The 26,192-nt window shown below is 62.0% G+C and overlaps 2 protein-coding genes and 1 long non-coding RNA gene across 8 annotated transcripts in view; 1 reads left to right on the top strand and 2 right to left on the bottom strand.

Moving 5' to 3' along the window:
- MMP17 (matrix metallopeptidase 17) overlaps positions 1-14,344 on the bottom strand; it is a 48,854-nt gene extending 34,510 nt beyond the window's left edge. For 2 of the 3 annotated variants that reach the window (XM_027125162.1, XM_027125163.1), the window contains exons 1-4: positions 4,323-5,466; positions 3,408-3,537; positions 2,587-2,870; positions 1,480-1,656 (exon numbers count right to left, since the gene is read on the bottom strand). In XM_027125162.1, the coding sequence (XP_026980963.1) occupies positions 1,480-1,656; positions 2,587-2,870; positions 3,408-3,537; positions 4,323-4,722 (991 nt within the window). In that variant the 5' untranslated portion in view covers positions 4,723-5,466. Of the gene's footprint in view, positions 1-1,479; positions 1,657-2,586; positions 2,871-3,407; positions 3,538-4,322; positions 5,467-14,100 lie in introns of those variants that run through there. The other variant, XM_027125165.1, reaches the window with a different exon arrangement.
- A 3,548-nt stretch (positions 14,345-17,892) lies between these two features.
- On the top strand, positions 17,893-20,043 carry LOC113630058 (uncharacterized). Its single transcript, XR_003436809.1, has 3 exons — positions 17,893-18,786; positions 19,178-19,273; positions 19,766-20,043. It is a non-coding gene; the product is annotated as an uncharacterized LOC113630058 (long non-coding RNA).
- A 4,356-nt stretch (positions 20,044-24,399) lies between these two features.
- SFSWAP (splicing factor SWAP) overlaps positions 24,400-26,192 on the bottom strand; it is an 82,853-nt gene continuing 81,060 nt past the window's right edge. For all 4 annotated transcript variants that reach the window (XM_027125161.1, XM_027125158.1, XM_027125159.1 and 1 more), the window contains 2 exons: positions 25,082-25,154; positions 24,400-24,708 (listed from right to left, as the gene is read on the bottom strand). In XM_027125161.1, the coding sequence (XP_026980962.1) occupies positions 24,643-24,708; positions 25,082-25,154 (139 nt within the window). In that variant the 3' untranslated portion in view covers positions 24,400-24,642. The remainder of the gene's footprint in view (positions 24,709-25,081; positions 25,155-26,192) is intronic.

Genomic DNA, 26,192 nt, shown 5'->3' with positions numbered 1-26,192 from the left:
GGCACCGCGTCTTGACCGGGCCGAGCGCCGGGCTGCGGCGGTGAGCAGGGCAGGGGAGACTCCGTCCCTGGAGCCGGAGCCTCGGGATGTGTGAGCGGAAGGCGCAGGTGCCCCACTGACTTAAGGGCGGGTTTACAACCCCCGCCCCCCAACTCCACTCCTGGGCACAGACCCCAAATAACAGAAAACCGGTGTTCAGACAAAAAGCTGTACATGGATGTGCACAGCAGCGTTATTCATAATGGCCAAAAGGTGGAAACAACCCAAATGTCCACCAGCGGAAGAATGGATAAATAAAATGATCGGCTGTCAAAAGGAATGAATTACTGACGCACGCTACGCCGGGGAGGACCCTGGAAAACACACGCTGCGTGAAAGCAGCCGGACACAAAAGGCCACACATTGTACGATTCCATTTATGTGAAACGTCCAGAAGAGGCAAGTCCAGAGACACAGAAAAGGGACGAGCGTTTGCCGGGGGCTGGGGAGTGGAAGGGACGTGACTGCTAATGGGTGAGGTGGGATGGCGGGGGAAAGGGGGGCGGGATGAGAACGTTCTGGAAGTGGAGAGAAACGGCGGTTGAACAGCATTGTGAATGTACCAAATGCTTTCAAAGGGTAAAAACCGTAAACTGTGCGTCAATAAAGGACGTGCACAGATGCCAGAAGGTGGGAAGCGCTGGGGCAACAGCGACGCGGGGGTGGGGCGGTCCAGGCGGGGGGAGAGGCTGCGACGCGGACTGAGGGGAGGCTGGCCTCCGAGGTGAGGCACCCCATCCCAGGCTTTAAGAGGACTGCTCTGGCCACTGTGGGTAGGGGCAGGCTGGCGTGGGGTTAGGGAGACCAGCATGGAGAAGGGGGGTGACTGGGGGAGGTTCATCACCCCCACCTTGCTCTCGCAGCTCCCAGGACAGAACTCCTTCTGCCACCTTGCCTGATGTGTCCCCAGCGGAAGGGGGCCCGGAGCTGGCCCTGGGTCAGTCCTGGCTCAGCGCTCCCGTCTCTCAGTGGGGATGTGGTACCTACTTCACAGGTTGTAAAGACTGGATGACTTAATACATGTAAGTGCTTTGCATGGGCCCTGGGTCACCATCAACGTCAGCTGTCACAACCTGAAACCGTCTGGGGATTGGACGTGGGATCTTGCCCGGGGCTCTGAGATGAGCTCCGTGGAGAGGGCAGCGGGGGCCCCAGGTCCTAGGGACCCCTGGCGACACAACTCACCTGCTTATTCATTCTACACACACCGCGGGGCAGCCAGCGTGTGCCAGGCGGCCCCAGGTGCCGAGCACGCAGCAGACAAGACAGAACCAGCCCTCTGCCGTGGGGCTCTGTGCTCGGGGGTCCCCGGCATTTCTGCCGTGGGGCTCTGTGCTCGGGGGTCCCCGGCATTTCTGCCGTGGGGCTCTGTGCTCTGGGGTCCCCGGCATCGCTGTCCCCATCCCCGGGCGACCCGTGATGGCTCTGGGGGGGACTCACCGTACAGCTGCCAGACGCGTACCCTGTCCTCATAGGGGAGCCCGTAGCGCAGCGGGTCACCCACCGGGCCCTGGTAGTACGGCTGCATGATGGAGCGTGTGGCCGCCACGTGGCTCAGCCCGATGGCGTGGCCAAACTCGTGGACAGCCACTGCGAACAGGTCCATGCCGTGGGCATCTGGGGACACAGGAGCCAGTGAGCCCAGGGAGGCACCGCCAGCTCCTGCTGGGCCACGGGGACGGGACCCGTGGGGTGAGGTGAGATGAGTCCGCCAAGCTGGTTACAGAGGAGGCCCCGGTCCTGACAGACGGGTCCTATGGAGTCACTCAGGGCTTGTCTGCTCCCTAGGAGGCCCTGTGGAGTTCACAGGGGCCTCTCGGGCCCCGGGGGTCTCTTGGTCCCCCTCACCTCCCACGTGCCCCTCACAGTAAAGTTGGCAAACTATTCTGTACGGGCCACGTGGTAAATATTTCAGGCCTTGCTGGCCGTCAGGATCCCAAGTTACAGGGGTCACTGTAAGCTCCCTCAACCTCACAGCACTGAATAGATGCTCCAGGCCCCACAGGACGGGGCTGGGCTCCCATCGAGGCATAAAACCCACAGGTTCTACGGGGCCACTTCTGGCTCCTCCAGCTGGGATGGGCTCCCCAGCCTGGGATATAGACTCACCCCACGAGGCCCCCGTCTCCCCCGCCCGCACCTGCAGCCTGTGCCCCGTGGCTCTGCCCCTCGTCCCGCCTTGAAGCTGGGGGCCCGTGACTCCTTTGGCCAATGGGACTTAGCAGAAGTGATGGCGTGCCGAGGCCTCAGAGGCCTTCCAAGCTTGCACTCCCGCTTGGGAGCTGGACCAGGGTGGGGATAAGCCTGGCTCACGGAGTCACGTCCCAGGCCTGCGAGCCCAGCCCGGGCCCGCCAGGTGGGTTGCCCGTGCAGAGACGGCTGGAGGCAGAGCTGTCCTGAGCTGGACAGGTGCCCACGGCTTTAGGCAGGGGACCCGTGGCGGTTTCCTCTTCCTGGGGGGCTGGTGTGGCTCCCTACACCATCGTGGGCTCTGTCAGGGGCTGGGGGTCATGCGGGGTCCCCGGGGCCACCCCAACCCGGACGCACCTGAGGAGCGGAACGTCCAGGCCTCGTCATCGTCAAAGTGGGTGTCCCCTGCGGTGTGGTGGTCGCCCGGGAAGAAGGCGTGGGCCACCGCGCCGCCGGGGCCGTCGAAGGGGTAGCGGTCGTTGTGGTCAGCTGTGGAGAAGTCGATCTGGATGTCGGCGGCGCTGCCGGCCACCTCGTGGAAGTTCAGGGGCGTGAGGTCGCTCCAGACTTTGAGCGCGTAGTGCATGAGCGCGCGCACCGTGTCGCGGCCCAGGGGCGAGTCCCGCGGGAACGTGCGGACCCTGGGGCAGGCGGGGTCAGAGCCGGGTCGGTCACAGGGACAGGCCCAGTGCCCCCGCCCCAGGCTGGAGTGCGCTCCCTGGAACAACTTGCCCCGGGGCGGTGGGGGCACCGGGGCCCTTATTTGGAAAGGGGGTTTGCAGACGTGACTGGGGCGGGGATGGAGATGAGCTCGTCCTGGAGAAGGGCAGCCCCTAAATCCAGTGGTGTCCTCACAGCAGACAGGAGGGGACACGGACGCGGAGGGGGACACGTGAGGACGGAGACAGAAGGGGACACAGACGCGGAGGGGGACACGCGAAGACGGAGGCGAGGGTCAGAGCCACGGGCCCAGGGCCGCTGGCAGCACCCGGACAGGGGCTGGGCCGGATTCTCCCTCACAGCCTCCAAGGGACCTGTGGCCCCTGGACCTCGGGCTTCTGGCCTCCAGAACCGAGAGGATAAATTCCTGTCTCTTAAGCCCCAGTCTGTGGGTGCTCATTTTGGCCGACGCCCAGACCCCCGGAAAGGCCAGGCCCGGTGGAGCCCCGCCTGCCCACCTCCATGACAGGTTCCTCTTCCTCCACTTGGTCGGGGCCGGAGCCTGGCGCGTCCTTCGAGCCGGGGCTGCGGCTGGGAGGTCAGGGAGGGAACAGCGCGGGGTTCTCATCAGCGCCAGGGGGGCCTCATCTGCGGGGGGGGGGGGGGGGCGGGGGTCAGGAGCCAGGCCCAGCGCACGCGCACCCCCAACCGGGGATTCCCAGCAGCTCCCCGAGAGCTGGCCCCAAGCTCCAGTCCCGGCCCCTCGCTCTGCACCAGGTCTGGGGGGACGAGGCCCAGGCCTCCAGCTATGTCGGGCCCCCCTGCCAGGGGTGTGTCCACAGGCCAGGAGTGGGGGCTTTCAAAGCATTCACTGACGTACGGCAGGGATCTGAGCAGTCGGAGGGGGCACGGCCCCAACTCGGCCCGTCGGCCAACGTTCCCTGCATCTCATGGGACACACACCCGACCGGGTCTGTGTTTGACACACGTGTCTACTCCCGAGAGGCCCGGGGACAGCCATGTTTTGATCAGCTGGCCCTTCGAAAAGTCTTCACAAAATTGGAATTTGTGGCCAAAATGTAAAAAGTGGGGTGCTCACATAAACCCCCCAGATCTCTGGTTTCTCCTGGAAAGCGGGCAGTTTCAACAGCACAGGCCTAGCACCCCAATGGGGCGACTCAACTGGGGCATGGCTGGCCAGACCCCACTCCGACAGCTGGCCTGCCTGGCCCGTGGCATGGAGTTTGAGACCCCACTGAAAGTGTGGAAAGGGGGTCTGGGTGCGGCTGGTACACACTCACCCCCTGCTGTGCCCACGGCCGGGGACGGGGAGGGGATGACGGAGGGATCCCATGCGGCGGGAATCCTCCCTCCATCCCAGGAGAGCAGGGCAGGCTGGAGGGGGCAGTTAGGAGGAACTGGGCTCAGCTCACCCATCTCCCACTGCACCCTGAGAACTGACCCAGGACGCCAGTGGCCTCCAGGCCTCCGAACTGCTGCATGGCCACGATGGCCTTGGACAGCTCCTCTGGCGTCTGCAGCTGCCCTGTGTCGGGGTCTGCTGGGGGCAGGTAGCCAAACCTGCTCAGCCACTCCTGCGGGCAGAGAGTACAGTGAGGGGTGGAGGGGGAGCTCAGCCCCACAGAAGAGCCACCTGCCTGGGGCCATCACTGCGGGGAGGGGCAGGCCTCTCCTAGCCCTGATCAACACTCCAGCCCCTGCCCAGTAGCCCACAGGGCGTCTCATGCTCCTTCCTTGCCTAAGTGTCTTAATAAACTTGATGCCCCTTAGATGGGTGGGTTTGAGCAGTGCACAACCTGTGCGACTGCTCATGGCAGCCTGCCCCACCTCACTCCTCCTGAGGCAGCAAAATGCCCAGGGGACACTTCCGGAAGTGAGATTTTTAAAAGGTTATTTAACATCGTGAGCGCCCAATTCAGGCCCGGAGCTGGCTTGTGAGGCAGCAGTTTAGGACCCAAGGTCTGAAACCCGTGCTGAGAAGGGCAATGGGCTCAGAATCTGGTTTTAGGAATCTGGTTATGAGCTGCATGTGCACAGTAGTTAAGAGCCCAGACTCTGGAGCGAGGCTGCCTGGGTGCAAATCCCACCCAGCCCCCTCCTCACTGTGCAACTGAGGCAAGTCACACCCCCTCTGGGCTGTTTCCTCGCCTATGGATGTGAGGATATAAAGAGTTAGAACGTGGAAATGCTCACATCAGCCCTGACACAGGTACCCTCCATATAAGGTGTGTGTTGTCAGCGGACAGCTCTGATGCAAAGTGCCTAAGTGGGGGTCCTCTGAGCAGGAATGGGGGCAACCCTTTATACCACGGACACACATAGAACCACTTTACCATCTGTGGGGGGCCAGGGGACAGGGAGGCACTGATGCCATCCGTGGGGACCTCCTGGGGGGCTTCTGTTTCTTCAGCTGCCACACGGCGCTCATGCCCACTTCCCAAGCCATGTGACAATCCCATAAAAAGCACTCAGCCGGGCTTCCCTGGTGGCGCAGTGGTTGAGAATCCACCTGCCGATGCAGGGGACACGGGTTCGAGCCCCGGTCCGGGAGGATCCCACATGTCGCGGAGCAACTAAGCCCGTGCGCCACAACTACTGAGCCTGCGCTCTAGAGCCTGCGAGCCACAACTACTGAGCCCACGTGCCACAACTACTGAAGCCCGCACGCCTAGAGCCCGTCCGTGCTCTGCAACAAGAGAGGCCACTGCAGTGAGAGGCCACTGCAGTGAGAGGCCCGCGCACCGCAGCGAAGAATAGCCCCCCTCGCTACAACTGGAGGAAGCCCGCGTGCAGCAACAAAGACCCAATGCAGCCAAAATAAATAAATAAATAAATGTCCTAAAGGATAAAAAAAAAAAAAGCATTCAGCCATATGGACGCAATGCCAGGGGTGGGCTCATCAGCCAGCTTCAGATGACCCACAGGTGGGCGGAAGGCAGGGTTTGGGAGATTCTCTGAGCTCCACCCCCTCCCAGACCAGGCTTCAAGAAATGCACCGACTTGCAGGTCTATTTTTTTTTTTTTTTTGGTGGACACTTAAAAAATCCTCGATTCATTTATGCTAACTGCAGGGCCCCCAGAAGCTTGCGAGTTTGCAGCCCCTGCCTGAGGACTCCCCACCCCGGGGATCTGACCCCACAGGGGGCCCAGAGGGTGCTCAGTGGGAGGGGGTCTATCCTCCTGGAATTCCCAGGGAATGTAACTGACCAGGAGGGTCCTCAATGATTTGCATATAATTTGCATACACCTGCAGCAGACTAGCTGGATTCCCTCCTTTCCAGGAAACGCTGAGTCCTTGCTGGGGTTCTCTCTGTTCCTTTACCTCCCCCCAACTCCTGAAGGAACCCCCAGAATGCACAGAACTGGGGGACCCCCCTCAGGCCTGGGGGTCCCTCTTAGACCCAGGCAGCACAGTGCGCAGCAACTAAGGGGTGCTCCTGGTGGACACCCGGGTGACATCCTGTGCCCAGACGAGGGGAGCACGAGGGCCGGGCAGGCTCACCCCGACCCGGGCTCTGCCCTCTGTGCTATTGAGGCCTCTGCCACCCCGAGCACCCTTCTTTCGGGAGGACCACCCTTCACATCACTTCAAACACATTTAAATGCATCCCGTCAGCCGTCAACAGGATTTACTGAGTCCCCCGGCTAATCAGTGTCTGAGAGCATTCCAGGTTACAGATGTGTATTTGTATCCACTTTGCTGTACTAACAGAAACTAACGCGACATTGTAAGTCAACTATACTCTGATAAAAATTATTTAAAAAATGTGTGCTTGTGGCTACACATCTTGGGGGAAAGTTTTACATAGGTTTTGATGCTGCCATTTTCTTTCTGAAAGTCAGAAAACACACACACTCTGCAGCTCTTTGTTAGGATTGCAGGACTGAGCTACAGAGCCTGGAGGCGCCCAGCACCACGAGGAATCCCTCTGGGGTGTCCCCGGACCGGACACGATGCTGGGTGACGATGTTGTCCCCACTCTCCTTACCAGGTAATGGTCCACCCGGGCAAGCGCCTTTCCCCACCCAGGCCAGTTGCTTTGGGTGGGCAGGGGCTGAGACAGCCTGGGGGGACCACCCGTCTCCCGGCTGTCCCCTTCTAGGCTGGGATAGCAGCTGGGCGTCTGATCGTAGCAGAGCCCTGCTCCAAGCCCTCGCGGGGCTCCATGGGGCTCACAGAGGAGCTGCGCCCTCTGCTGCTGGGCAGCCTGGCCCGAAGGCCAAGCGCACCTTTGGGCTTCAGGCCTCAAGAGCACCTCAGGTGGTTTGGGAACGTCTGCTAACATTGAAAAGCAGGAGGTTTCAGCTACAGGTCAGAACAAGGGCAGAGCCGAGGGCCTGTGCCAGCCTGGGACAAGCTCTGCTCCGACCGCGGCCGGCAGCTGCTGGCGCCTGCCCGGGCCCTGAGCACTGCAGCCTGCAGCCCCTGCTGCACGAAGGAGCACAAGAATGGGACCAGATCTGAGGGGCTGGCGGGAGGCAGGGGCTCCCTCCCCCTTTTCCCCCCCCCTGCAGGCTTGGGCTCAGACATCCCACCTGCCCCCAGCGCAGCTCCCTCCCCCATCGCAAAGCCCGTCCCTTCTCTTCACACCGCAGGCCCACCTCCTCCCCGTGGCCCCACCAGTGGCGGTGGGCTTCTGTGTCGATTCCTGGACGGCTCGCTGGGGGAAATCCTCAGGAGGTGTCTGACGACAGGACGAGCCCCTGGCAGCCACCGGCCCTCAGGTGATGCATGGATCGGGGGGCCTGAAGAACCCACGGGGACCCTAGCCCAGCCTGAGCCATCCTGTTCTGCCTTCGGTGGAAACACAAGTGTCCCCGACAAGAAGCCCCCATCCCTGCTGGGAAGGAACAGTCGCCCTAGAGCCCTGGGAGGGAGGGGGCGTCTCGGACAGCCCCTTTCTCTCTCTCTTTCTCTCTCCCTCTCGCCCTGCCAGCTCGTTCCCCTCTTCAGGGGAGACAAGCAAATTCCCGAAGGGCCGGGGTTTCACTTTTTTTCCTGGTAGTACGTACACACTGGAACATCACGGAGGAACCAGGCTGAGAGCCCGTCCTCAGGGCCGGGTCCTTGCATGGGGCGAAGGCTGACAAAAGCCCCGCCTCGGCTGCCCCTGGAGCCCGCGCAGCCCCGATCCCTGCACCCACCGCAGTGGTGCCCGCATGAGGACGGCCCCTGGGGTGGGGGCCCTGCCCCTTGCCCCCCAATACCCTGCAGAGCCTGTGGGTCGCCTGGGCCAGCCCCCTCCTGTGCTCATCCACTGGTCCTCCCTTCACTGTCACCACAGCTACCGTGTCTCCAGGGCAACGAGGCTGTGTGGGCAGAGGGTGAACTTTCCAGAAGGCTGAGGGGAGGGGGGAGGGGTGGGAGCGAGGGGAGCCCCAAACCCGCAGGGGCTGACCCGCCTTGGAGAATCGCTAACAGCCAAGGACACGCTCTCACCCTCCTCCCCGCAAGGACCCCCGTGAGCTGAGCCATTACTGCAGATGGGGAAACTGAGGCCCAGAGAGGTGGGTGTCCTGCCCGAGGCACTGGCAGGAAGTGGGGCGCCGGCCCCTCCCGCAAATGCAGTCACCTACCATCCCTCCTGTGGCTTTCCCATTCGCCCTGCCCAGCCCCCGCCCGGCCTTGTTTTTCTCTCTGTCGTTTATCGCTGGTTGACACGACGTGCGTTAACGATGTTTAACACACGCACCACAGAACTCCCTCCCGACCTCAGCAGTCACAGGCCAGTGGGCCATCGCCGCCACGGAGCGGCCCCGCGTTCACGTCTTGAGCGGCCCTCGGCCCAGCAGGTCAGCCGTCAAGTGCAGGCACCTGCGGCCTCAGTGCTGGCTCCCAGGGGGCGCAGCAAACCAACCTTCCACAGACGGGTGGACCAGTGGGCGAGGGAAGGCCGCGCTGTGACGTGCTGTACGGCGCCGGTGCCGGTAAACAAGAAGTGCTTACTGTGTGCAGTGCCCCCGCAGGTCCCTCCCACAGCCCCAGGCCTGGCCACTGCTGTCCCCACTTACGGGGGGGAAATGAGGGCTCGCCGCACGCGCTGGCCGTGGGAGCAGGACCGGAGCGAAGCCACCGGGACCCCGGGACGCCTGTCGGCTCGCCGATGCCCCGTGAGGGGCCCGTGTCTGGCCGGGACAGTGGGGACGGCGGCTGAACCGTCGGCGCCCCCTTCGCCCTCCGTCTCTAACTGGATTCCGCCAGCCTCGTCTGGAGCGGGTATGGAGAGCGGTGTCATTAGCCCCACGGCACAGTTGAGGAAACGGAGGCCCAGGGCAGTGCAGACACCGTCACGGCGCTGGGGGAGCGGAGGCGGGCGGGCGGTGGTTTAGAGCGCCCACCCCCACCCCCAAACAGTAACAGGCCCTTCGGCACCCACTGCCTGCCGCCGGCTCTGCACCTTCACCCACTCACCCCTCAGCACCCGGGGGGGCGGCGTCACCATCACCTCCACGTGCAGCTGCGGAAATGGCTCACGGTCACAGGGCGCAGCTCTGGCTCAAGTCTGCGTCTGACCCGCTTGGCCGTCCGGGCGCTGAAGACCCAGAGATAAAGGGGTTGGTGGCCCCCCGGCGGGGTGCGTCTTCCTCCAGGGGCTGCTGGCGGTTGGGATGACCCCTTGCCCCAGCATCTTCCCCAGGGGGATGCTCCCAGAACCTCCTCTGACGGTCCACCCGTCCATCCGACACCCTCACCGAGGGATCCCTGTGCCAGGTGCCGGGGGGACAGGGAAGGTCTGGGGAGACACCGTCCTGCTGTCTACCCAGGAGGGACAGTCTTGCACGGAAAGCCAAAGATAAACATGTGATAAGTGTCACAGATGATAAATGATTAGTGATCCTAATGGCCAACGATTATTGAGCGCTGCTCAATTACTCACAGCACCACAGGGGAAAGCTGTGAGAACAGGGGTCTGTGGGGTTCAGTTCACGCTTGGCACACAGTAGGCGCTCAACAGAGAACTACTGAAATGATCTTATAGGTGGGCGCTATTATTATGACCATTTTACAGATGAGGAAACAGGTGCAGAGAGGTCAGGACACTTGCCCACGGTCACACAGCCAGACAGTGCAGAGCTGGGAGGGGAACCCAGGCTATCTGGCTTCAGGGCCTATTCCCAGGACTGCTGTGCTATGAGGGGAAGTAAGATAGGGTGGAGGGGCTCCTTAAATGGGTGCTCGGGGGGGTGGCACCTGAAGGATGAGAAGGGGCTGGCCAGATGATGAGCCGAGGTGAGAATTCATGGCAGTGGGAACAGCTTGTGCAAAGGCCCTGTGGCAGGAACCAGCCTTGGAAGTTCAGGGAGCAGAAAGGAACTGGTAGGACTGGGGTACAGAGGGAAGAGAGGATGGAGGAGTGGGCAGGCGGGCCAGGGAAAGGGGGGAAGTGGGTCCCGCATCCTGCCCAGGCCACTATCCGTCCCTCCTGAGAGCTGGACAGTGCCTGAGAGGGACACAGCAGGCTGTCGGCTAGCGTGTGACAGACGCACCGGTCACCCCTCCCGTGCTCAGCAGAGGCCCTGCACCCAGAGCATCTCACTGGAAGCTCCGAGCCACCATTAACCGAGAGGCAAAAACCACATGCACGCAAAGCACCCTCGGAATCCCCCAGGAAGGCACTGCATCAGGGAGGACCCTGGTGAGCCCTCAAGCCCTTGTCCCTGTTCCCACACCCCCTCCTCAGAACACGAAGGCAGCTTACTGCCTGCAGACGCTGTGGTGAGAGATTCAGGGGCATCACCCAGGAAACGTCCCCACTGCCCCGCTCTCATGGCCCCACTTTACAGACGAGGAGACTGAGGCCCAACGCTCAGATCGCAGGCTGTGAGCAGAGGCTGGCCCCAGAGCCCCTTGAAAAAGCAACGACATTTCCTCAGCTGCCAGGCTGCTCGCCAGCCTGTTTAGTCACCATCCACAGTCCCGGGGCTCAGACCACAGGCGGCCAGTGCGGTCCTGCCCACGCCACAGGCCCCCCGAAAGCACCACAAAGACTTCTCAGTCATCCAGACGCCCAAGGCCATAAGTGTCTGGGAAACGACTCACTTGTTGACAACATGCCTCCAGGGTCGGGGAGGGGCCCAGTTGGGTCCTAAGCTCTGGGAGGGGAACCTGGAGGCGAGACTCCCCTCTGGGCGGCTCAGTGACACCATCCCTGGTCCCCTCGGTTGGGTTCCCTGACTGCAGCTGAGAGGGTGTTCCCGGCCCCAAGCCAGGTCTGATACGGGTCCTGAGTGCACCGACGTGCCAGACGCTTGCTGGGGTGCTGGCACTGAGCAGCGGGGACCCAGAGGCGACTGGCTGAGGCCAGGGTGACGGTCACCCCCACCACCCCCCTCCCTACCCCCTGGAGGGGGATACGTGCTCACAGGAGCTCCAGCCCCTGCCCAGCCCCCTGGGCCGCTACTCCCGGCCACCCTCACATACTCTCCACAAGCCACTGTCACCGTCTGGGTGTCAGACATCAAAAGACCTGCCAGCACGCGTGGTACGAGGCACAAGAGCTCACAGACTTTGTCGCTGGGATAGAAACCTGAGAACAAACTTTAGAGGATGGTGGCGAATCTGCCAACATACGATACGTTACGTGCATACCTGTCACCTGGGCTCCCCCAGTATGGGTCCTTCACATACTCACGTCGCAGTAAGCGGGCGTCCTGGCAGCTCCTGGCTATGGCGAACTATTAGGAACAGCCTGCCCGTCCGTGTGGGGGTCTGGCTAATGGACGTGACATCCGTGCAGTGAAATGCGACGGGTGGAAAGAAAGAACCAGGAGGACCGAGACGTTGCAACACGGACCGTTCTCCAGGATAGACTGGGAAGTGAAAACCGCAGGGCGCGCGGCAGTGGGCAGCAGGTTGTCATCCGTAGAAATAAGAGACCGAGGTCCCCATGCCCTTTTACGTGCCCAGACAACCTCTGGAAGGATCCTCAGGAAATGAGGGAGACAACGGCCCCTGCAGACCCTTCTGCATGGCCTGAATATTCTGCTGTGGGTACTACCTACTCAGAAATAAAATAATGAAAACGGGCCCAGAAGGACTTGCGGCTCAGTCGACAACCCCAGGAGGGCACGGGGCTCTTTTGTCCCGCTCGCCGAGGCCTGAAAGCCCACCGTTGGACCGGCGCGTCAGGCCTCAATCCGGTGCTTTGTTCTCCTCTGAGGCTCGGGCGGGCTGGGCTGGGGAGCCCCCTCCCGGGGACAGCCAGCGCACAAGAGACCCGCTGGGCACGGCTCTGTCTGGCAGAAGCTGGGTCACACTTACAAAGGGGCCCTTCTCCTCACTGGCAGCCCTAGATCTGAATATCCAGTCAGTGGGCCCCTGGGGGCAGCGTGCAGAGCGGGGTGGAGGGGAGTCCTCCCTCCTCCCCGCAAATCCCTGCTGGTCTCCCAGCCTTCCTGCACCTCCGGGTCTGATGCGCTGAGGTGTCATTCCCCCGAAGGCCACCAGAGACCGCCCTCGGCCCGCAAGTCGGGGGCAGGAGGCAGGAAGGTTTCTCTCACTCAGGCTGGAGGGGTCCTGGCCTTCCCCGGGTGGGGCGGGGGTCTCTCTGGGCAAGGGCAGCATCCTCTGCTCTTTATGCGCCGGGTCGCATACCAGGGCCCTGCTGTCTCTGGGGCTCCAGGCTGGGGAACCATGTCCCCTGCCCAGTGCCCCGTTGCCGGGGAACCCAGGGGAGCAGGGAGAGGCGGAGGCATGGCGGTGCAAGCCAGGAGCCGGAGTGTGCACCTGACCCGCTTCCTCTGGGTGGGCGGCGAGAAACTTCAGAACAGCCCTGGGCGAGACACACGCACTTGGCTGGGCCAGGAGCTCCACGCCCTGAGCGTGCGGGCCCGACCCCCAGGAACCCTCCCGTGGGGCCCCTCACAGCTGGAAGGTGGGAGCCTGGTTCTACTACCACCCAGCCCAGACCTAGAGACTTGATGCCCTCAGACACCCCAGGGCCCGGAGAAGGTGGGCAGAGGCACCCCGATTTCAGAGCAGTTTGGCTGGGAGGAAGCGGCGCTGGGGACCCTCTGGCGTCTGGATGCAGACAGCAGGGACTGTGGTCGTTCTCCCGCAGGCGGCTGCAGGGGTTGCGGCAGCTGGGCGGGGGTGGCCGAGTCCTGCCAACCACGGGGCTGCGGATGCCGCCCAAACGCCGGCACTGGCCTGAAAGCCACCCGGAGCTCGAGAATGCCACTGGCCTGGGAGAGGAGCCTTTTCAGCACCCCTTTAGGAGACTGCCGTGGGCCGGGGGCGGAGGCAGGCAGCAAGGTCCCCGGCCCTGTCCCTTCATCTGTGCAAGTGAGGGCAACTGCAGGGGCGGAAGCCTCAGAAGGAATCTGCTTAATCCACCGCCCTGCTCTCGCCCTCGCCTGGCCTCCCGGGGCCCGGGGGTGGCGAGACCCATAAAGTCTGATCTAAATCTTCCAGGTCCCGAAGGGGAGGCTCCAAGCCTGGCGGGCTGAAAGGGGGAGGGGCTGTGGGAAGAAGACACTGCGCAGTCCCCCAGTATGGTTTCCAAGCCAGTGGGACAGCTGATACTGAGGGAGGGGCGCAGGAGAAGGCGGGACGGCTACATCCGAGCCTGGGAATGGGAGGGGGACTCCAGCAGGCTCAGGACAGGGACAAGGGTGGCAAGGCAGGGCTGGCCACCCTGGGGGTGGAAGGAGACAGGGACTTGGGCCAAGATCCATGCCCAGCGCGGGGCTGGGAGGCCGGCTCCCTTGCTCCCCAACGTCTTCAACATCCTCAACGGAGCAAACTCGAAACCACCGACTTTCCGGGGCGCCCACACTCAGCAGCCCTGTCTTTTTCTCGGTTGTGGGCGCGCACCCCTCCCCCCCGCCACTCCCACGGGGAACGCACTCGGGACCGCCCTGCTCTGGGCGGCTGCGACTGCTGTCCCACCCGCCTCAGGGGCCCCTTTGGGGCTACACGGAGCCGGTAACGGGGCTGGGGCCAGTGAGCCCCCAACCTCCGCGGGCTCCGGCGACTGCGGCGGGCTCTGAGCGCACGGAGCCCGGGAGGGACCCGCCGCCTCTTTCCCAGACCCGGGTGCGCGCGCGTAAGACACTCAGACTGTGACCCAGCCTCAGCCTTCCTGCCCAGGAAATGGGTGCAGGGCGTCCGAGTTCCCGCAGGCACCGAGGCGCCCCGATGGGGTCTCCCCGGCCCGCGGGAGCCCTGCATCCCGGCCGCGCACTCACCACTCCCAGGCTGAGGTCCTCGGCTCGGGGCGCGGGTGCAGCGCAGCCCCCACGGGCGGCCAGCGCGAGCAGAAGCAGCGGCAGCGGCGGGACCCGGGCCCAGGGAGGTGGCGGGCCGGGCCCCCGGGTGGCGCGGCGCCGCATCGCGCTCACAGGGCGGACGGCGCGGTGGTGGCAGTCCCCGCGCCCGTGCGCCCCGCGCCCGCGCGCCCCGAGCCCGCGCCAGGGTGCCTGCCCGACCGAGCCCTGCGCCGCCTCCCAACGGCGGGGCGGGGCATGCTAATATATGTTAATGAACGCCGCCGCCGCTCCCTCCCTCCGCCTTAAAGGGCCCGCGCCCCGCTCCCGCCAGAGTCCCGCGCCCCCTGGAGGATGCTCAGAGCTCACCCACGCCCCGCCCGGCGAGTCCACACGGGGACCTTGGCTGCGGCGGCCCGAAGGAAGACACTTCCTGAGTGTCCCCAGACGGCCCCGGGGCGGCGGAGGCATGCAGGCGGGGGCACAGTCCGGGGCTCTGTGCCGGCCCCCGGGGAACGGACCCCGCCTCCCTCCCGACCGCTCGTACGTGGACTCCGCGCGCCAAGCACTGTTTCACGGTCAGGGCTGGGGACCCGCAGCGGCAGCCGCAGCGCGCCCGGCGGACGCCTGGGGGAGCCTTTGCACCGTGGTAGAAGGGAGGTGGGGTCGGATGGCGGTTGAGGAGGGAGAGTGGGAGGGGTCGGGGTAGGGGTGGGAGCAGGGAGGGGCTGGGGGCGTGAGAGGAGCCGGGCTGCAGCGGGGCTGGGGGTGGGAGCTCGGGAGGGACTGCGGGAGGGGGTGCGGTGAGAGACTAGGAGGGGCGCGGGCGGCGGCCCTGACTCTGGTGGGGTCTGGGCGCAGCTGGGAGTCAGCGAGGGCCGTGGGTCTGTGGTCGCTGTGGGTTTGAGGGCTGGGTTTTCGGGCAGAGCCTCCTCTCCACTGTCCTCCCGTGGCTGGGGTCTCGCGCATCCTTCCCTGCTGTTACTCTCCAAGCCTGCTCAGAAGACCGTTATATTGACCCGCTGAGATCACTTGCAGTGAAGACCCTGCATACGATGGCCGTTCACAGGCACATCCCCCAACTTTGCTCAAGTGCTACTGGCAAAAGCCTAGCTCAGCCTGGCTCTGGTCAGGGAAAGGAAATTTATGGGCTCATTAAACTAGGCCATCTCAGAGCAGGCTGACGTCAGGCAAGGCTGGATCAAGTTGCACCAGGACATGATCAGAATACGGTTTCTCTCTCCATCTCTGTGTTGGCTTCATCCTCAGGCGAGATCTCTCCAAATGGCAGCAAAGACAGAGTGGGCAGCCGCCCCCGACATTCTTCCAGATTAGCAAACCCGGCCGACCGACTCTCAGGCCGCAGTCCCATGGCCATCTCTCATTGGACGCTGTGGGCCGTGTGCCCATCCCTAACCAAGCATGTGGCTGGGGGACGAGCGGGACCAGCTGCGCTGACGATGGGAAGGAAGGCGTTTTCTAAAGGAACTTTGAGATGCTGACGTCAGAGTGAAGGAGGGTGGGTGGCAGCCAGGGCTGGCGCAAGGGGCTCGGAAGAGATACTGGAGCAGTCGACCCCATGGTGTAACAGTTCTTCCTGCACCTGAGAGGGGACGCTGGCTGAGGAGCTGTAGGAGGCCCTGAAGGCGGTGAAGAGCCATGGCAGTGGCAGCGGCAGGGCCACAAGCATCAGAAGTTGCGGACAGACAGACATGGTTCTCGCTAGGTAGGTCCAGATGGTGCCTGGTGGACGGTGCGGGAACCAAGGATGCTTGGTGTCGGGGGACGTGTCACTTCGTGGCGGGGGCCGTGTGGCACCACGGCTGCTGTTTTCTCCTCGAGCCTGCCCCTGAATGCTGGCATTTGAATGTGGCCCAAATACAAGCGCTGATGAGAGGCCACTTTTCACCCATCAGATGGGCGACGTTGAGAAAGTCATCTATCATCACTCACCGCGGAGGGAAGTGGGGACTTTGGTGCTGCTGGAGGGGGTGCCACTGGAACAGCCTCGCTGGGAGGCCATCAGGGAGCAGCTATTAAAGTTTGAAATGTACAGTTCCTACGGCCCAGCATTCTTGGTGTCCGCCCCAGAAAAACACGCCCATCTTTGTACAAGACGGCTGATGCGAGATGTAATAGTTAACCAAAAAAAAAAAACAACCCAGAAACTGCCTAACTGTGTGCTCTGGTGCTGGCTGTGGTCAAGGACGAGGGTGACGGGCAGAGTCCCGCTGCGCCCGTTTGCTGGCCTGTGTTTGCTGCGGTGGGGTCATGTCCCACTGCAGAAATGGGCACTTTTCTAAGACCCGCAGGTGCTGTGTAAGCTGGTGGCTGCCCTGGGATGACCGCACTGGGACGTACCCCAAAGATGGAACACTGCATTGAGTGAGAAAGGGTGAACTAGATCCAGGTGTGCCAATGACGCTACTCAGACCTATTGTTGAGTGAAAAAAAAATTACGAGAAAAAAAGCAGAGAGCAGAAAAACCCCACAAAACAACTACATAGTTACATTTACCATGTGTACCATGTACAAACACACGTGTCATCTCTTCTGAGCTTGGTCTGCTCAGGGGACCAGAGGAGGACCAACAGGTAGATACCAGGATGTGAAGGGACCAAGGCCTTCAGGGTCTCAGCACAGTTTTACATTCTTACCAGGAGCAGCTATTCCTGGTTTACTTGTGTAACTCAAGGTCAGTGGGAAGAGCAGGGTGCATGTGTGTGTTGGATGGGAAAGGTCAGCTTGCTCAAGGAGGTCCCTGCTCCAAGATGGGGCCCCAAGGGGACGTGGTGCCCTTAGACCAGGCCCCAGGCCTTCAGTCCAGCAGAGCGATGGGGCACTGGCCACATGCCTGAATCCCTGCCCTTGTGGGGCTGACACCTGGCATGGTGGGCATAGATGAATCGGGTGCAAAGTGGAACAGTGGCTCCCAGAGGTTCCAGGCCCCATCCCTGGAATCCACGATGTGTCCCCTTATGTGGTAAGGGGAGCCTTGCAGATGTGATTAAGTTAGAGATGTTGAGATGGGGGTGGTCGCAGTGTCCTCACAAGGGCCCTTGAAAGAGGGAGGAGGGGGAGGCTCAGAGTCAGGGGAGGAGGCCACGTGGTGATGAAAGCAGAGGTCGGAGCGATGCAGCCAGGCATCGAGGGATGCAGGTGCTTCTAGCAGCTGGACGAGGCAAGGAGCAGAGCCTCCCCGGGAGCCCCAGAAGGAGCCAGCCCTGCTCACACCTTGCTTTCAGCCCAGCAAAACTGTCTCTAGACCTCCGGACTCCAGAACTGGGGGAGAACAAAGGTGCCTCACTTCGCACCACTAGGTTTGTGGTCACAGTTAAGGGCAGCCATGGGAAACTCCTGTGCATCTTACGGGCGGGGTCAGGAGGATGAGATATCAGCTTCGCAAAGGCCTGAGGGAAGAGCAGTCAGCCAGGGGGCCAGCCCGTGCAAAGGCCCCGGGGCAGTCTCTGTGTGTTGGAGATTCAGCCATGGGGCTGGAGTGCCAACAGGGGGAGGTGGTTTTAAAACTTGTCCTTGGGACTTCCCTGGTGTCACAGTGGTTGAGAATCCGCCTGCCAATGCAGGGGACACGGGTTCCAGCCCTGGTCTGGGAAGATCCCACATGCCGCGGAGCAACTAAGCATGTGCGCCGCAACTACTGAGCCCATGTGCCGCAATTACTGAAGCCCGCGTGCTCTAGCGCCTGCGTGCTGCAACTACTGAGCCCGCATGCTGCAACTACTGAAGCCTGCGTGCCTAGAGCCTGTGCTCCGCAACAGGAGAAGCCCCTGCTTGCCACAACTAGAGAAAGCCTGTGCGCAGCAACAAAGACCCAACGTGGCCAAAAACAACAACAACAAAAAGCTTGTCCTTGAACTCTTGGCTACGCTCCCCAGCGGGGGCTACACCCCTGGCCTTTGTGTCCACCTCCATCGACAGATGGGCCTGCAGGCTCACTTCTGAGCCTGCCTTAGCAAAGGCCACGGGCTCCCCTGGACCCCCCGGCACTCAGTGCAAGACACTTGCCATCTCAGTGGGGGCGGAGAGAGGGGGAGAGAGAGAGGATGCACAGAAGCCCCAGGGCTCTAGCTGGCGGTTTGTGTCTTCCCAACTCAGGGGCCAGCTTGTGGGTGAAGAAGCTTCGGATGGTCTGGGGGCGGCTGCAGGGAGGCCTTGAGGAGCGCTGCCCGGCTGAGCCAGGACAGCCGCAGCCATGGGAGGTAGTCAGGATGGCTGAGAGGTGCTTAGTCCTGCCACATTTGGGATGTTTTTGCTGGTATCTAGATGCCGTGTGAGTCTGCTAGGGCCGCCGTAACAAGCACCCGGACATTTATGGTCCTGTGTCCTGGAGGCGGGAAGTCCGAGATGGAGGTGTCGCAGGGCTGGTCCCCCCGAGGCCTCTCTCCTGGGCGTGTAGATGGCCGTGTCCTCCCATGTCCTCACGTGGCCGTCCCTGTGCGTGTCTGTGCCCTGATCTCCTCCTCCTATAAGGACACCAGTCACGCTGGATCGGGGCTCACCCTATGGACTCATTTCACCTTAATCACCTTTAAGACCCCATCTCCAAGTACAGTCACATCTTGAGGACCGCAACACCCAGATTTTGGAGGAACACAGTTCAGCCCAGAGCAGACGCCCAGATGGAGGGAGAGGGGGTCGTAGCCAGAGGTGAGAGGTCGTCAGGGCGGGGACCACGTGCGCTGGGGGTTGTGCGGGCCGAGTGGCCATGGGGGCCGGGGTGGGGTGTCGCTGGCCCCCCTGGGCCCCGCCCCACTCAGCTGCCAGGTGCAACTCTTGGTCCTGGAGCCGGACCCTCTGCCCAGCCCGTGCCCCCGGGGAGCACCCCACCCCTCCCTCTCTGGGGCACCTGCCTGAAAGGGAGGCGGGTCCCCATGCCACGGCCTCCAGAGAGGGCGTTACAAGAGAAATCAGTTCTGGTTCAGAATACTTGTATTCACCTCTTGGTATTTGAGGAGAAGATGCTCTAACTGCTGGGATTGTCTGTGGGACATGCTTTCCGGCGCTCAGGCTGTCTCGTACCCTGTTGTCTTCCATCCAGGACGAGCCTCTGGCCCCCTTGGCCCCATTGGTCTCTGTGCAGGAGGAACAATTTCAGGCGCCTTCAAGAAACCCAGCTTAAGAGGGAAAATTAGAGGTTAGTTTCAGGCATGGCTGGTTCCAGGGTCTCTGAGCCCAGACTCTGCTTCCTCCCTTTGGCTGACCTCGCGTGCTCCCCCACCCTGCCCAGAAGAGGAGGCCTCCCTTTTTCTGGGCCATGCCATGCGGCACGCAGGATCTTAGCTCCCCAAACAGGGCTCAAACCTGTACACCCTGTGCTGGCAGCTCGGAGCCTTGACCACTGGACCGCCAGGGAAGTCCCGAGGAGGCCCTTCCTAACGTTTCAGGGAAGGTCCTGGATTGTCTCACCTGGGTCTTGTGCTCTTCTCTGAGCCCATCACTGGGCCAAGCAGACGTGAGTTCTGATTGGCTGGCCTGGGTCTTGGGCTGAGGGCCTGTCAGCCCCACCCTTACCACGTGGGCCAAGTCGGGGAGGAGCGGCTTTCCGGAGGAAAATTGGGGTGCAGGTGCCAGAAAGGGGTGTTGGCAGGAAAGAGGCCAGCAGTGCATGTTCCCGCACCCTTTCCAGGCTTGTCGTCCGGTCGCTGTGCTCTGGGAGCTGATCTAAGGATGTACAGACCCAACTCAGTGAATTCCGGCTGCCCTACTTGGAGGCGATGTAGCTATTCCCAATTTAAAAAGAACCAAAGCTGAAAACCTATGTCCACAGACAAACTTGTGCATGAGTGTCCGTTGCAGCATTACTCATAATGGCCCCAAATGGAAGCTGCCCAAAGAGCCACTGACCCGTGAAGAAGGGACACACAGATGTGGTGTCCACACAATGGAGTATTGTTCGGCCCTGAAAAGCTATGCAGTTGTTGACCCGTGAAGAAGGGACACACAAATGTGGTGTACCCACACAATGGAGTATTATTCGGCCCTGAAAAGCTATGCAGTTGTGAGGCATGTTGCAGCGTGGAAGAGCCTGGAAAACACACTGTAAGTGGAAAGAAACAGGAAGACAAGGCCACGAGCTGTACGATTCCATTTATAGGAAATGTCCAGAACCAGCAAATCCAGAGAGGTGGGAAGCAAAGCGGTGGCTGCCAGGGGCTGGGGGAGGGGAAGGGGGCGACTGGTAGTGAGTAGGTGGTTGGTTTATTTTGAGGAGGTGGGAATGTTCTGGAATTGGATAGTGGTTGATGTTTGTACGGTGCTATGAGTGTACCAAAAGCCACTTTAAAGGGGTGAATGGCATGGTGTGTGAGTCTCTGCTTAAAAGGAGAGAAGGAAACGCGGGGATGACGGGTTGGGGGCTCTGCTCCAGGCGCGCTGGTGAAGGGTCGGCAGGTCGGACCCGCCTGCCCCGTCTGTGCTGTGTGGCCGCTGCTCTTCCGGCCCCGGCTGCACGGGGGACAGCTGCTCGCAGGGGTCAGCAGGTTGTGAAACTGAGAAGAAGCCAAGTTACTGTGCATCACTGAATCAGCGGTACCACGATCTCAGAGAGCGCGAAGAAGGGGAAGGGCCGCCACGCACACGGTGACGGGCTGCTTTGTCACGTGCAGTTGGTTCCCGACTTATAGGAAGAGGTTTCTAGACTCAGCAAGACACAGCCCTTCACCGTGCATCCCTATTAAACACACATTAAAGAGCGAGGAAAGTTAAGCAGGCTGGTGAGGTGTTGGAGGCGCTGTCAGGTCTGTGCTCTGTCCGTGTGTGGGGGAGGGGTAGGCGGAGGGAGGGGGCGGGGAGGGGGGGGGGGGGGGGGGGGGGGGAGAGGGAGGGAGGGGAGGGAGGGGGAGAGGGAGGGAGGGGGAGGGATGCTGCTTCTTAAATAGTGCGGGGAGGAGCCTAGCCGGCTGCGAATGCACGAAGAGGGTCTGACGCTCCCACTGCCCTCAGCCTATAGCCATGTGCTCCTCGGAGCTCAGGCCTGCTCCTGCACAGCAGCTGGGGTTTCCTTCCAAGGCCCTGTATCAGGGCAAGTGGTGTCCCCGCAAATTCACGTCCACCCAGAACCTGAGAACATGAGCTTATTTGGAAAGAGGTTGCTGCAGATGGAATCAAAGCTGAGGCCGGAGATGAGCCCATCCTGGATTGTCCGGGTGGGGCCCGAACCCAGTGACAGGGTCCTTGGAGAGGAGGTGAGAAGCGGGGAAACACACGGGCAGGTGGTGGCAGAGCCGGAAGCCGTGTGGCCACGAGCCGAGGACACAGCAGCGCCCAGGACGCCGGCAGCGCCAGGAGCGGACGGGCAGCAGCACATCTGCCCTCAGAGCCCCAGCCCTGCGGCAGCCGGGCCTCGGGCTTCTGGCCCCCAGAACTGAGCGGACAAACTCCTGAGTTTTCAAACCCTGCTTAGTGGTGGTTTGGGCGGCTGCCCAGGACCCTGACACACCTCCCAGCTGTCCTCTGTGCCCACCCTGCCTTCCTGCTGTTCCCTAAACTAGGCCCAGGGCGACCTTCCCCACATGCATGTGGAGGGACGGTGCCACCTGCCTCAGCGTCAGGGGCTTCTGCTGTGCTCGGGGGGCAAGTCCCAGCTCGTATCCCAGCCTGTGGGCCCAGCCCCCCCCCCCCCCCCTCACCCCAGGCCTGCTCCTGCCTCAGGGCTTTTGCTCACGCTCTTCGTGGCCCCCCAGCCCCAGAGCTCCCCCAACCCTCTACTTCCTGCAGGTCTCGCCTGTGCCTCTTCCTGAGAGATGCCTCCTTACTGAAGCCTCTGCAAAGCAGCCTCTGCCCTCGCCCCACTCCCCGCTGTGCAGTCTCCACCACCCGCCGTCTGGTACCTTCTCGTCTGTTCATTCCGGGCCCCCCTCAAGGCCGGGGGGCTTTGCTGTCCTGCCCTCAGTGGCTCTCAGCAGCAGCACGAGGGCCTCAGGAGGGATCCTCCACCTTTGAGGGGAGGCTGCCCCAGCCCACTGCCAAGGCGGCGAGGGACTGAGGGGACCAGCCCCTGCCGGGGCTCCAGAGGCCTGGTGTCCCCGGGTCTCCTGGGCCCTCAGCTCCCCCGCCCAGCCCTTCGGTGCAGGGCTCCCCAGAGGCTGGTCCCGCGCTGTTCTCTCCCTGCTCTGATGCCCGTCCTGCTGACTCTGGAGGCTCCGGTTACCAGCCACGTGCTGCGGGCACGAGGCCCCTGCCACCCGAGCTCCGGCCTGTTGGAGCCTTTGGCCAACAGCCTCCTCCCTGGACAGTCCCGTGGATGAGCCACGCCAGGCAAACCCGTGTGTCCCCAGCGCCGGTGCTGAAAGAAGCACGTGCGTGTAGTAACCGCGCGTGTAGTAACCCGTGTGCGCGCGCATATGCAGGTTGCGTCTACATGCAACCTTCCGGAGCTACGTTCAGCTAAACGTGCGCTCCCGCTGCGGTCCCCGCGTCTAGTCCGTCACCACAGGGATCACCCGGCCCCTCCCCTTGCCGACCTGGGACCCTGGGAGTCACTTGGGGCTCCTCTTTCTCTTTCTCTGTGTCTCTGTCTGTCTCCCTCATCGGCCCCTGAGCCCGGAACGCCTGGCCCTGCCCCCATTCGCGCCCTCTGCTCGGCGTCCCCTCTCCCCCAGGCCCACCGACCGCTGCCGTGGACCAGACCGTGTTGTCGGGCCTCCCGCCTCCAGGGCTTTGTCATCGCCTGGCTCGCGTGCTGAGCCCGGGCCCACGCCGGGCTGGAGGGCGCTGGCCCCTGGAGTGGGTTTTGCGTGCCGAGTTGAGAGATGGGAGGCCCCGTGCGCTGGCTGCGTGGACGGCTGTGGCCTGGCCTGTCAGGGGGACTCGGCACCGGCCCCAGACGCCAGGTGGGCAGCCCCCGACCCGCGGGCACGGAGCGGGGTGGACGGCTGGCTCTCGGAGGGCCTGGCGTCCTTTGCACCTTCTGTGGGCAGCAGAGCCCGATTTCCCTGGGGCTGGGCCTGCGTCCCTCTCTCGCCCGGGGACCTATGGCCACGCCGTGCCCGCCGAAGCCCCTGCCGGCGCCGAGCCCGGACAGAGCTGGAGGAAGACGGAGCAGGGCAGCCGCTCGCCTGCTCCCTTGCTGGGAGGTGGAAGGGCCGCTCCTACTGCCCTGCCCGACTCCACCCTCGGCCAGGTCAGTGGAGACGCTCTCTGCCGCTGCCCCCCCGACCCCCGACCGTCGTCAGGGACGGGCTGTGAGGGTCCCCCGAGGAGCTGAAGGCGGCTGAGGGAGGGGCACCGGTCAAAGGCAGGACGATCTGAAGCGTGTGGGCAGCAGGTGACGGAAATATATCAACATTGGCCCCGGAGAGCGACAGATGTCCCTCCTCACGGTGCAGCGGACAGTGCAGGGTGAGGGCTGCTGGCCGGCCTGTGAGAACTTTCTCTTCATACTTTTTCAATAAATCTAAACGTGTTCTAAAGCTTATTACAGAGAAGATAAAGGAGCTTTCTGTACAGGTACAGAAGTAGCTCCAAGACGTAGAGTAACTGCAAGTGCAGGGGAAGCAGGCACGCGGTTTGCTTTTCTGCGTGTAGGAGACGCGGATGCAGATGTGGGCCGGGCGGAGGAGACCGTAATTTCCCACTTCCTTGTAGTTGTAAAAAGCAACTTGAAAGGACACACGAGGAAGTCATATTTAACCAGGTGGAGGAATCACTTATTCAACACAAATGGAACCCCAAACTGCTGAAAGCCGCCTGTCGGTGCGGCCGTCGGATTGAGCTTCCAGCCCCTCCTGGCAGCAGCCCGGCCCCCTGCGCGCTCTGGGTGGCTCGCTCCCGCTGCCCGTCTTCTCATCTCTCTGGGAATCTGGGTCACGGACAGCAAGCTGATCTGGACGCAGGTCTCACCCGGGCGAGTGGGGACATCCAGGCAAAACCTCACTGAAAGCTGGTGGGAATGTGGTTTTTAAAAAAATATTTTATTTTTGGCTGCGTCCTGTCTTCATTGCGGCGCATGGGCTCAGTTGTCCCGCACGGGTTTAGCTGCCCCGCGGCACGTGGGATCTTAGTTCCCCAACCAGGGATCGAACCCTCGTCCCCTGCCTTGGAAGGCAGATTCTTAACCTGCCACCTGCCTCTCCTGCTTTGCGGGGGCTGAAATGGCTGTGGCCTCGCGCCCCGGTGCAGGGCTGGGGGAGCGGGACAGGCGACCCCTACAGCCGTCCCCATGCCGCGCGACACCCACGCAGCAAGTGTTAGAGGCCAGTGACAGACGACAAACAGTAATGAACTCACAAGCCAAACAAGGAAGAAACTGCCCACGGTGACTAGCTAGAAAAGGTGTTTTCTTCCCATTTTATTTGATAATACATTTTCACAGAAACAGGATATTATTTACAAATATACAGGTAAGAGACTGCTGGTCAAAAATCTTAAACCTAAAATGTCATCAAAAATTAATTTACAAAACCCGCCAACCGTCCAGGAGCCCCAGCGGGATGTCTGTGCAGGACGGGGCTCTCTGCTCTGCCAGCTCCTGGGGCCCCAGGCCCAGTCGCCCACGGCCGAATCTCAGGAGGCACTGGTCTGCATGTTTTTGGAAGCTGCGAGCATCGCTCTTACTTTGGCCATGAGGTCCTGTGTGAGGAGAAGAGGGCATCCCTGAGGGCTCCCGCTAAGTCTCAGGAAGGGGACGCTCCACACAGGGAAGTAGCTCGTGAATGTGTTAACGGGTGAAGACCGAGGAAACTGGGGGCAACGTGCTGGGTGGCTGGGGACACACCCAGGCAGGCTCAGGGCCCAGGAGGAGACGCTCAGGCCTGGCCGGGAAGGAGGAGACGGGGCTGACCGGAAAGGGGGGCCCAGGGACCAGCTGCCCTGGGCAACGCTGACACCACCGCCTCCAGAGGACCAGCTGGGACCCCCGTCAGGACCCACAAGATAAGGGGACAGGGAGTGGAAACCAGCCCCCTTAGAAGAAGATGGGAAGAAAGAGACCCTCCCGCCTTACCTGAGTGATTTTGCTCTGCACGGAAGAAACAATTGCTGAGGAGATCTGACCGTCTTTTTCCTGAGAAACTCCCCTAACGCAAGTAAGCAGAGAGGTCAGAGGCTTAAAAAATACTTTAAGAAGGCATTTTGTTTTATTGTTCCCAGTGCCCTTAAAACAGAAATCAACATTATAAATGTATTTCACTTTTATGTTTTATGTAACACGTTTGAAATATTTCATAAAATGCAACATTACTCAAAGATATAGGGCTTCCCCGGTGGCGCAGTGGTTGAGAGTCCGCCTGCCGATGCAGGGGACGCGGGTTCGTGCCCCGGTCTGGGAAGATCCCACGTGCCGCGGAGCGGCTGGGCCCGTGAGCCATGGCCGCTGAGCCTGCGTGTCCGGAGCCTGTGCTCCGCAACGGGAGAGGCCACAGCAGTGAGAGGCCCGTGTTCCGCAAATAAAAAAAAAAAAAAAAAAAAAAAGATGAAGAAAAGGACAAAAGCACAGAAAGCGGGCGCCACACTCCCAGAGCCTGACCACAACCCGAGTGGGCGCCTCTGGTGCATCGTGAGGACTTTCGGGGCCGTGGACACGACACACAAGTGGTGGTCGGGGCCTGTACTGAGTCACGTTTTACCTTTGAAGAAGCTGCACCTTAGATTCTGACCCACCTCAAGTGAGCTGTGGCCTCTGCGACTCACCCACCAGCATCGGAGCACCGTAACGCACACTTGCGGAAGCAGGGGGTCTACAGGCGCGATGGAGGACCTGATCCCCTGCCCCCGACCCCCGCCCAGGCTCTGGGTGGGTGGGTGTGGGCGGGCGGCTTTTCAAAACAGGACTAGGTCTGGCAAATATCCCCCAACAACCACGGGCAGCCAGGCAACGGGGGTCACCTGCGCTGGCACGGGGAGACTGTGGGACGATCAGCGTGGACGCCGACATCCCCACAGCCTGCGTGGTCAGGAAGTGATGGGTTCACCCCTGCCCGCTTGGGCTGAGAGGGAGCGATGGGTGGGTGGGGGTCCTGGGCCCCTGTCACTGCGGAGTCCAGTGCCCGACCCCCTCCTTTGGTCACGCTGGGCTCCCCAGCTCCCACGCCATACGGCCCACGTGAGCACAAGGC

The sequence above is a fragment of the Aethalodelphis obliquidens genome, unplaced genomic scaffold (assembly GCF_003676395.1).
Source record: "Aethalodelphis obliquidens isolate GAN/ISIS:26980383/991018 unplaced genomic scaffold, ASM367639v1 scaffold28, whole genome shotgun sequence".
In the NCBI taxonomy this organism is placed as follows: domain Eukaryota; kingdom Metazoa; phylum Chordata; class Mammalia; order Artiodactyla; family Delphinidae; genus Aethalodelphis; species Aethalodelphis obliquidens.
This window is presented reverse-complemented; position numbering and strand designations above follow the sequence as displayed.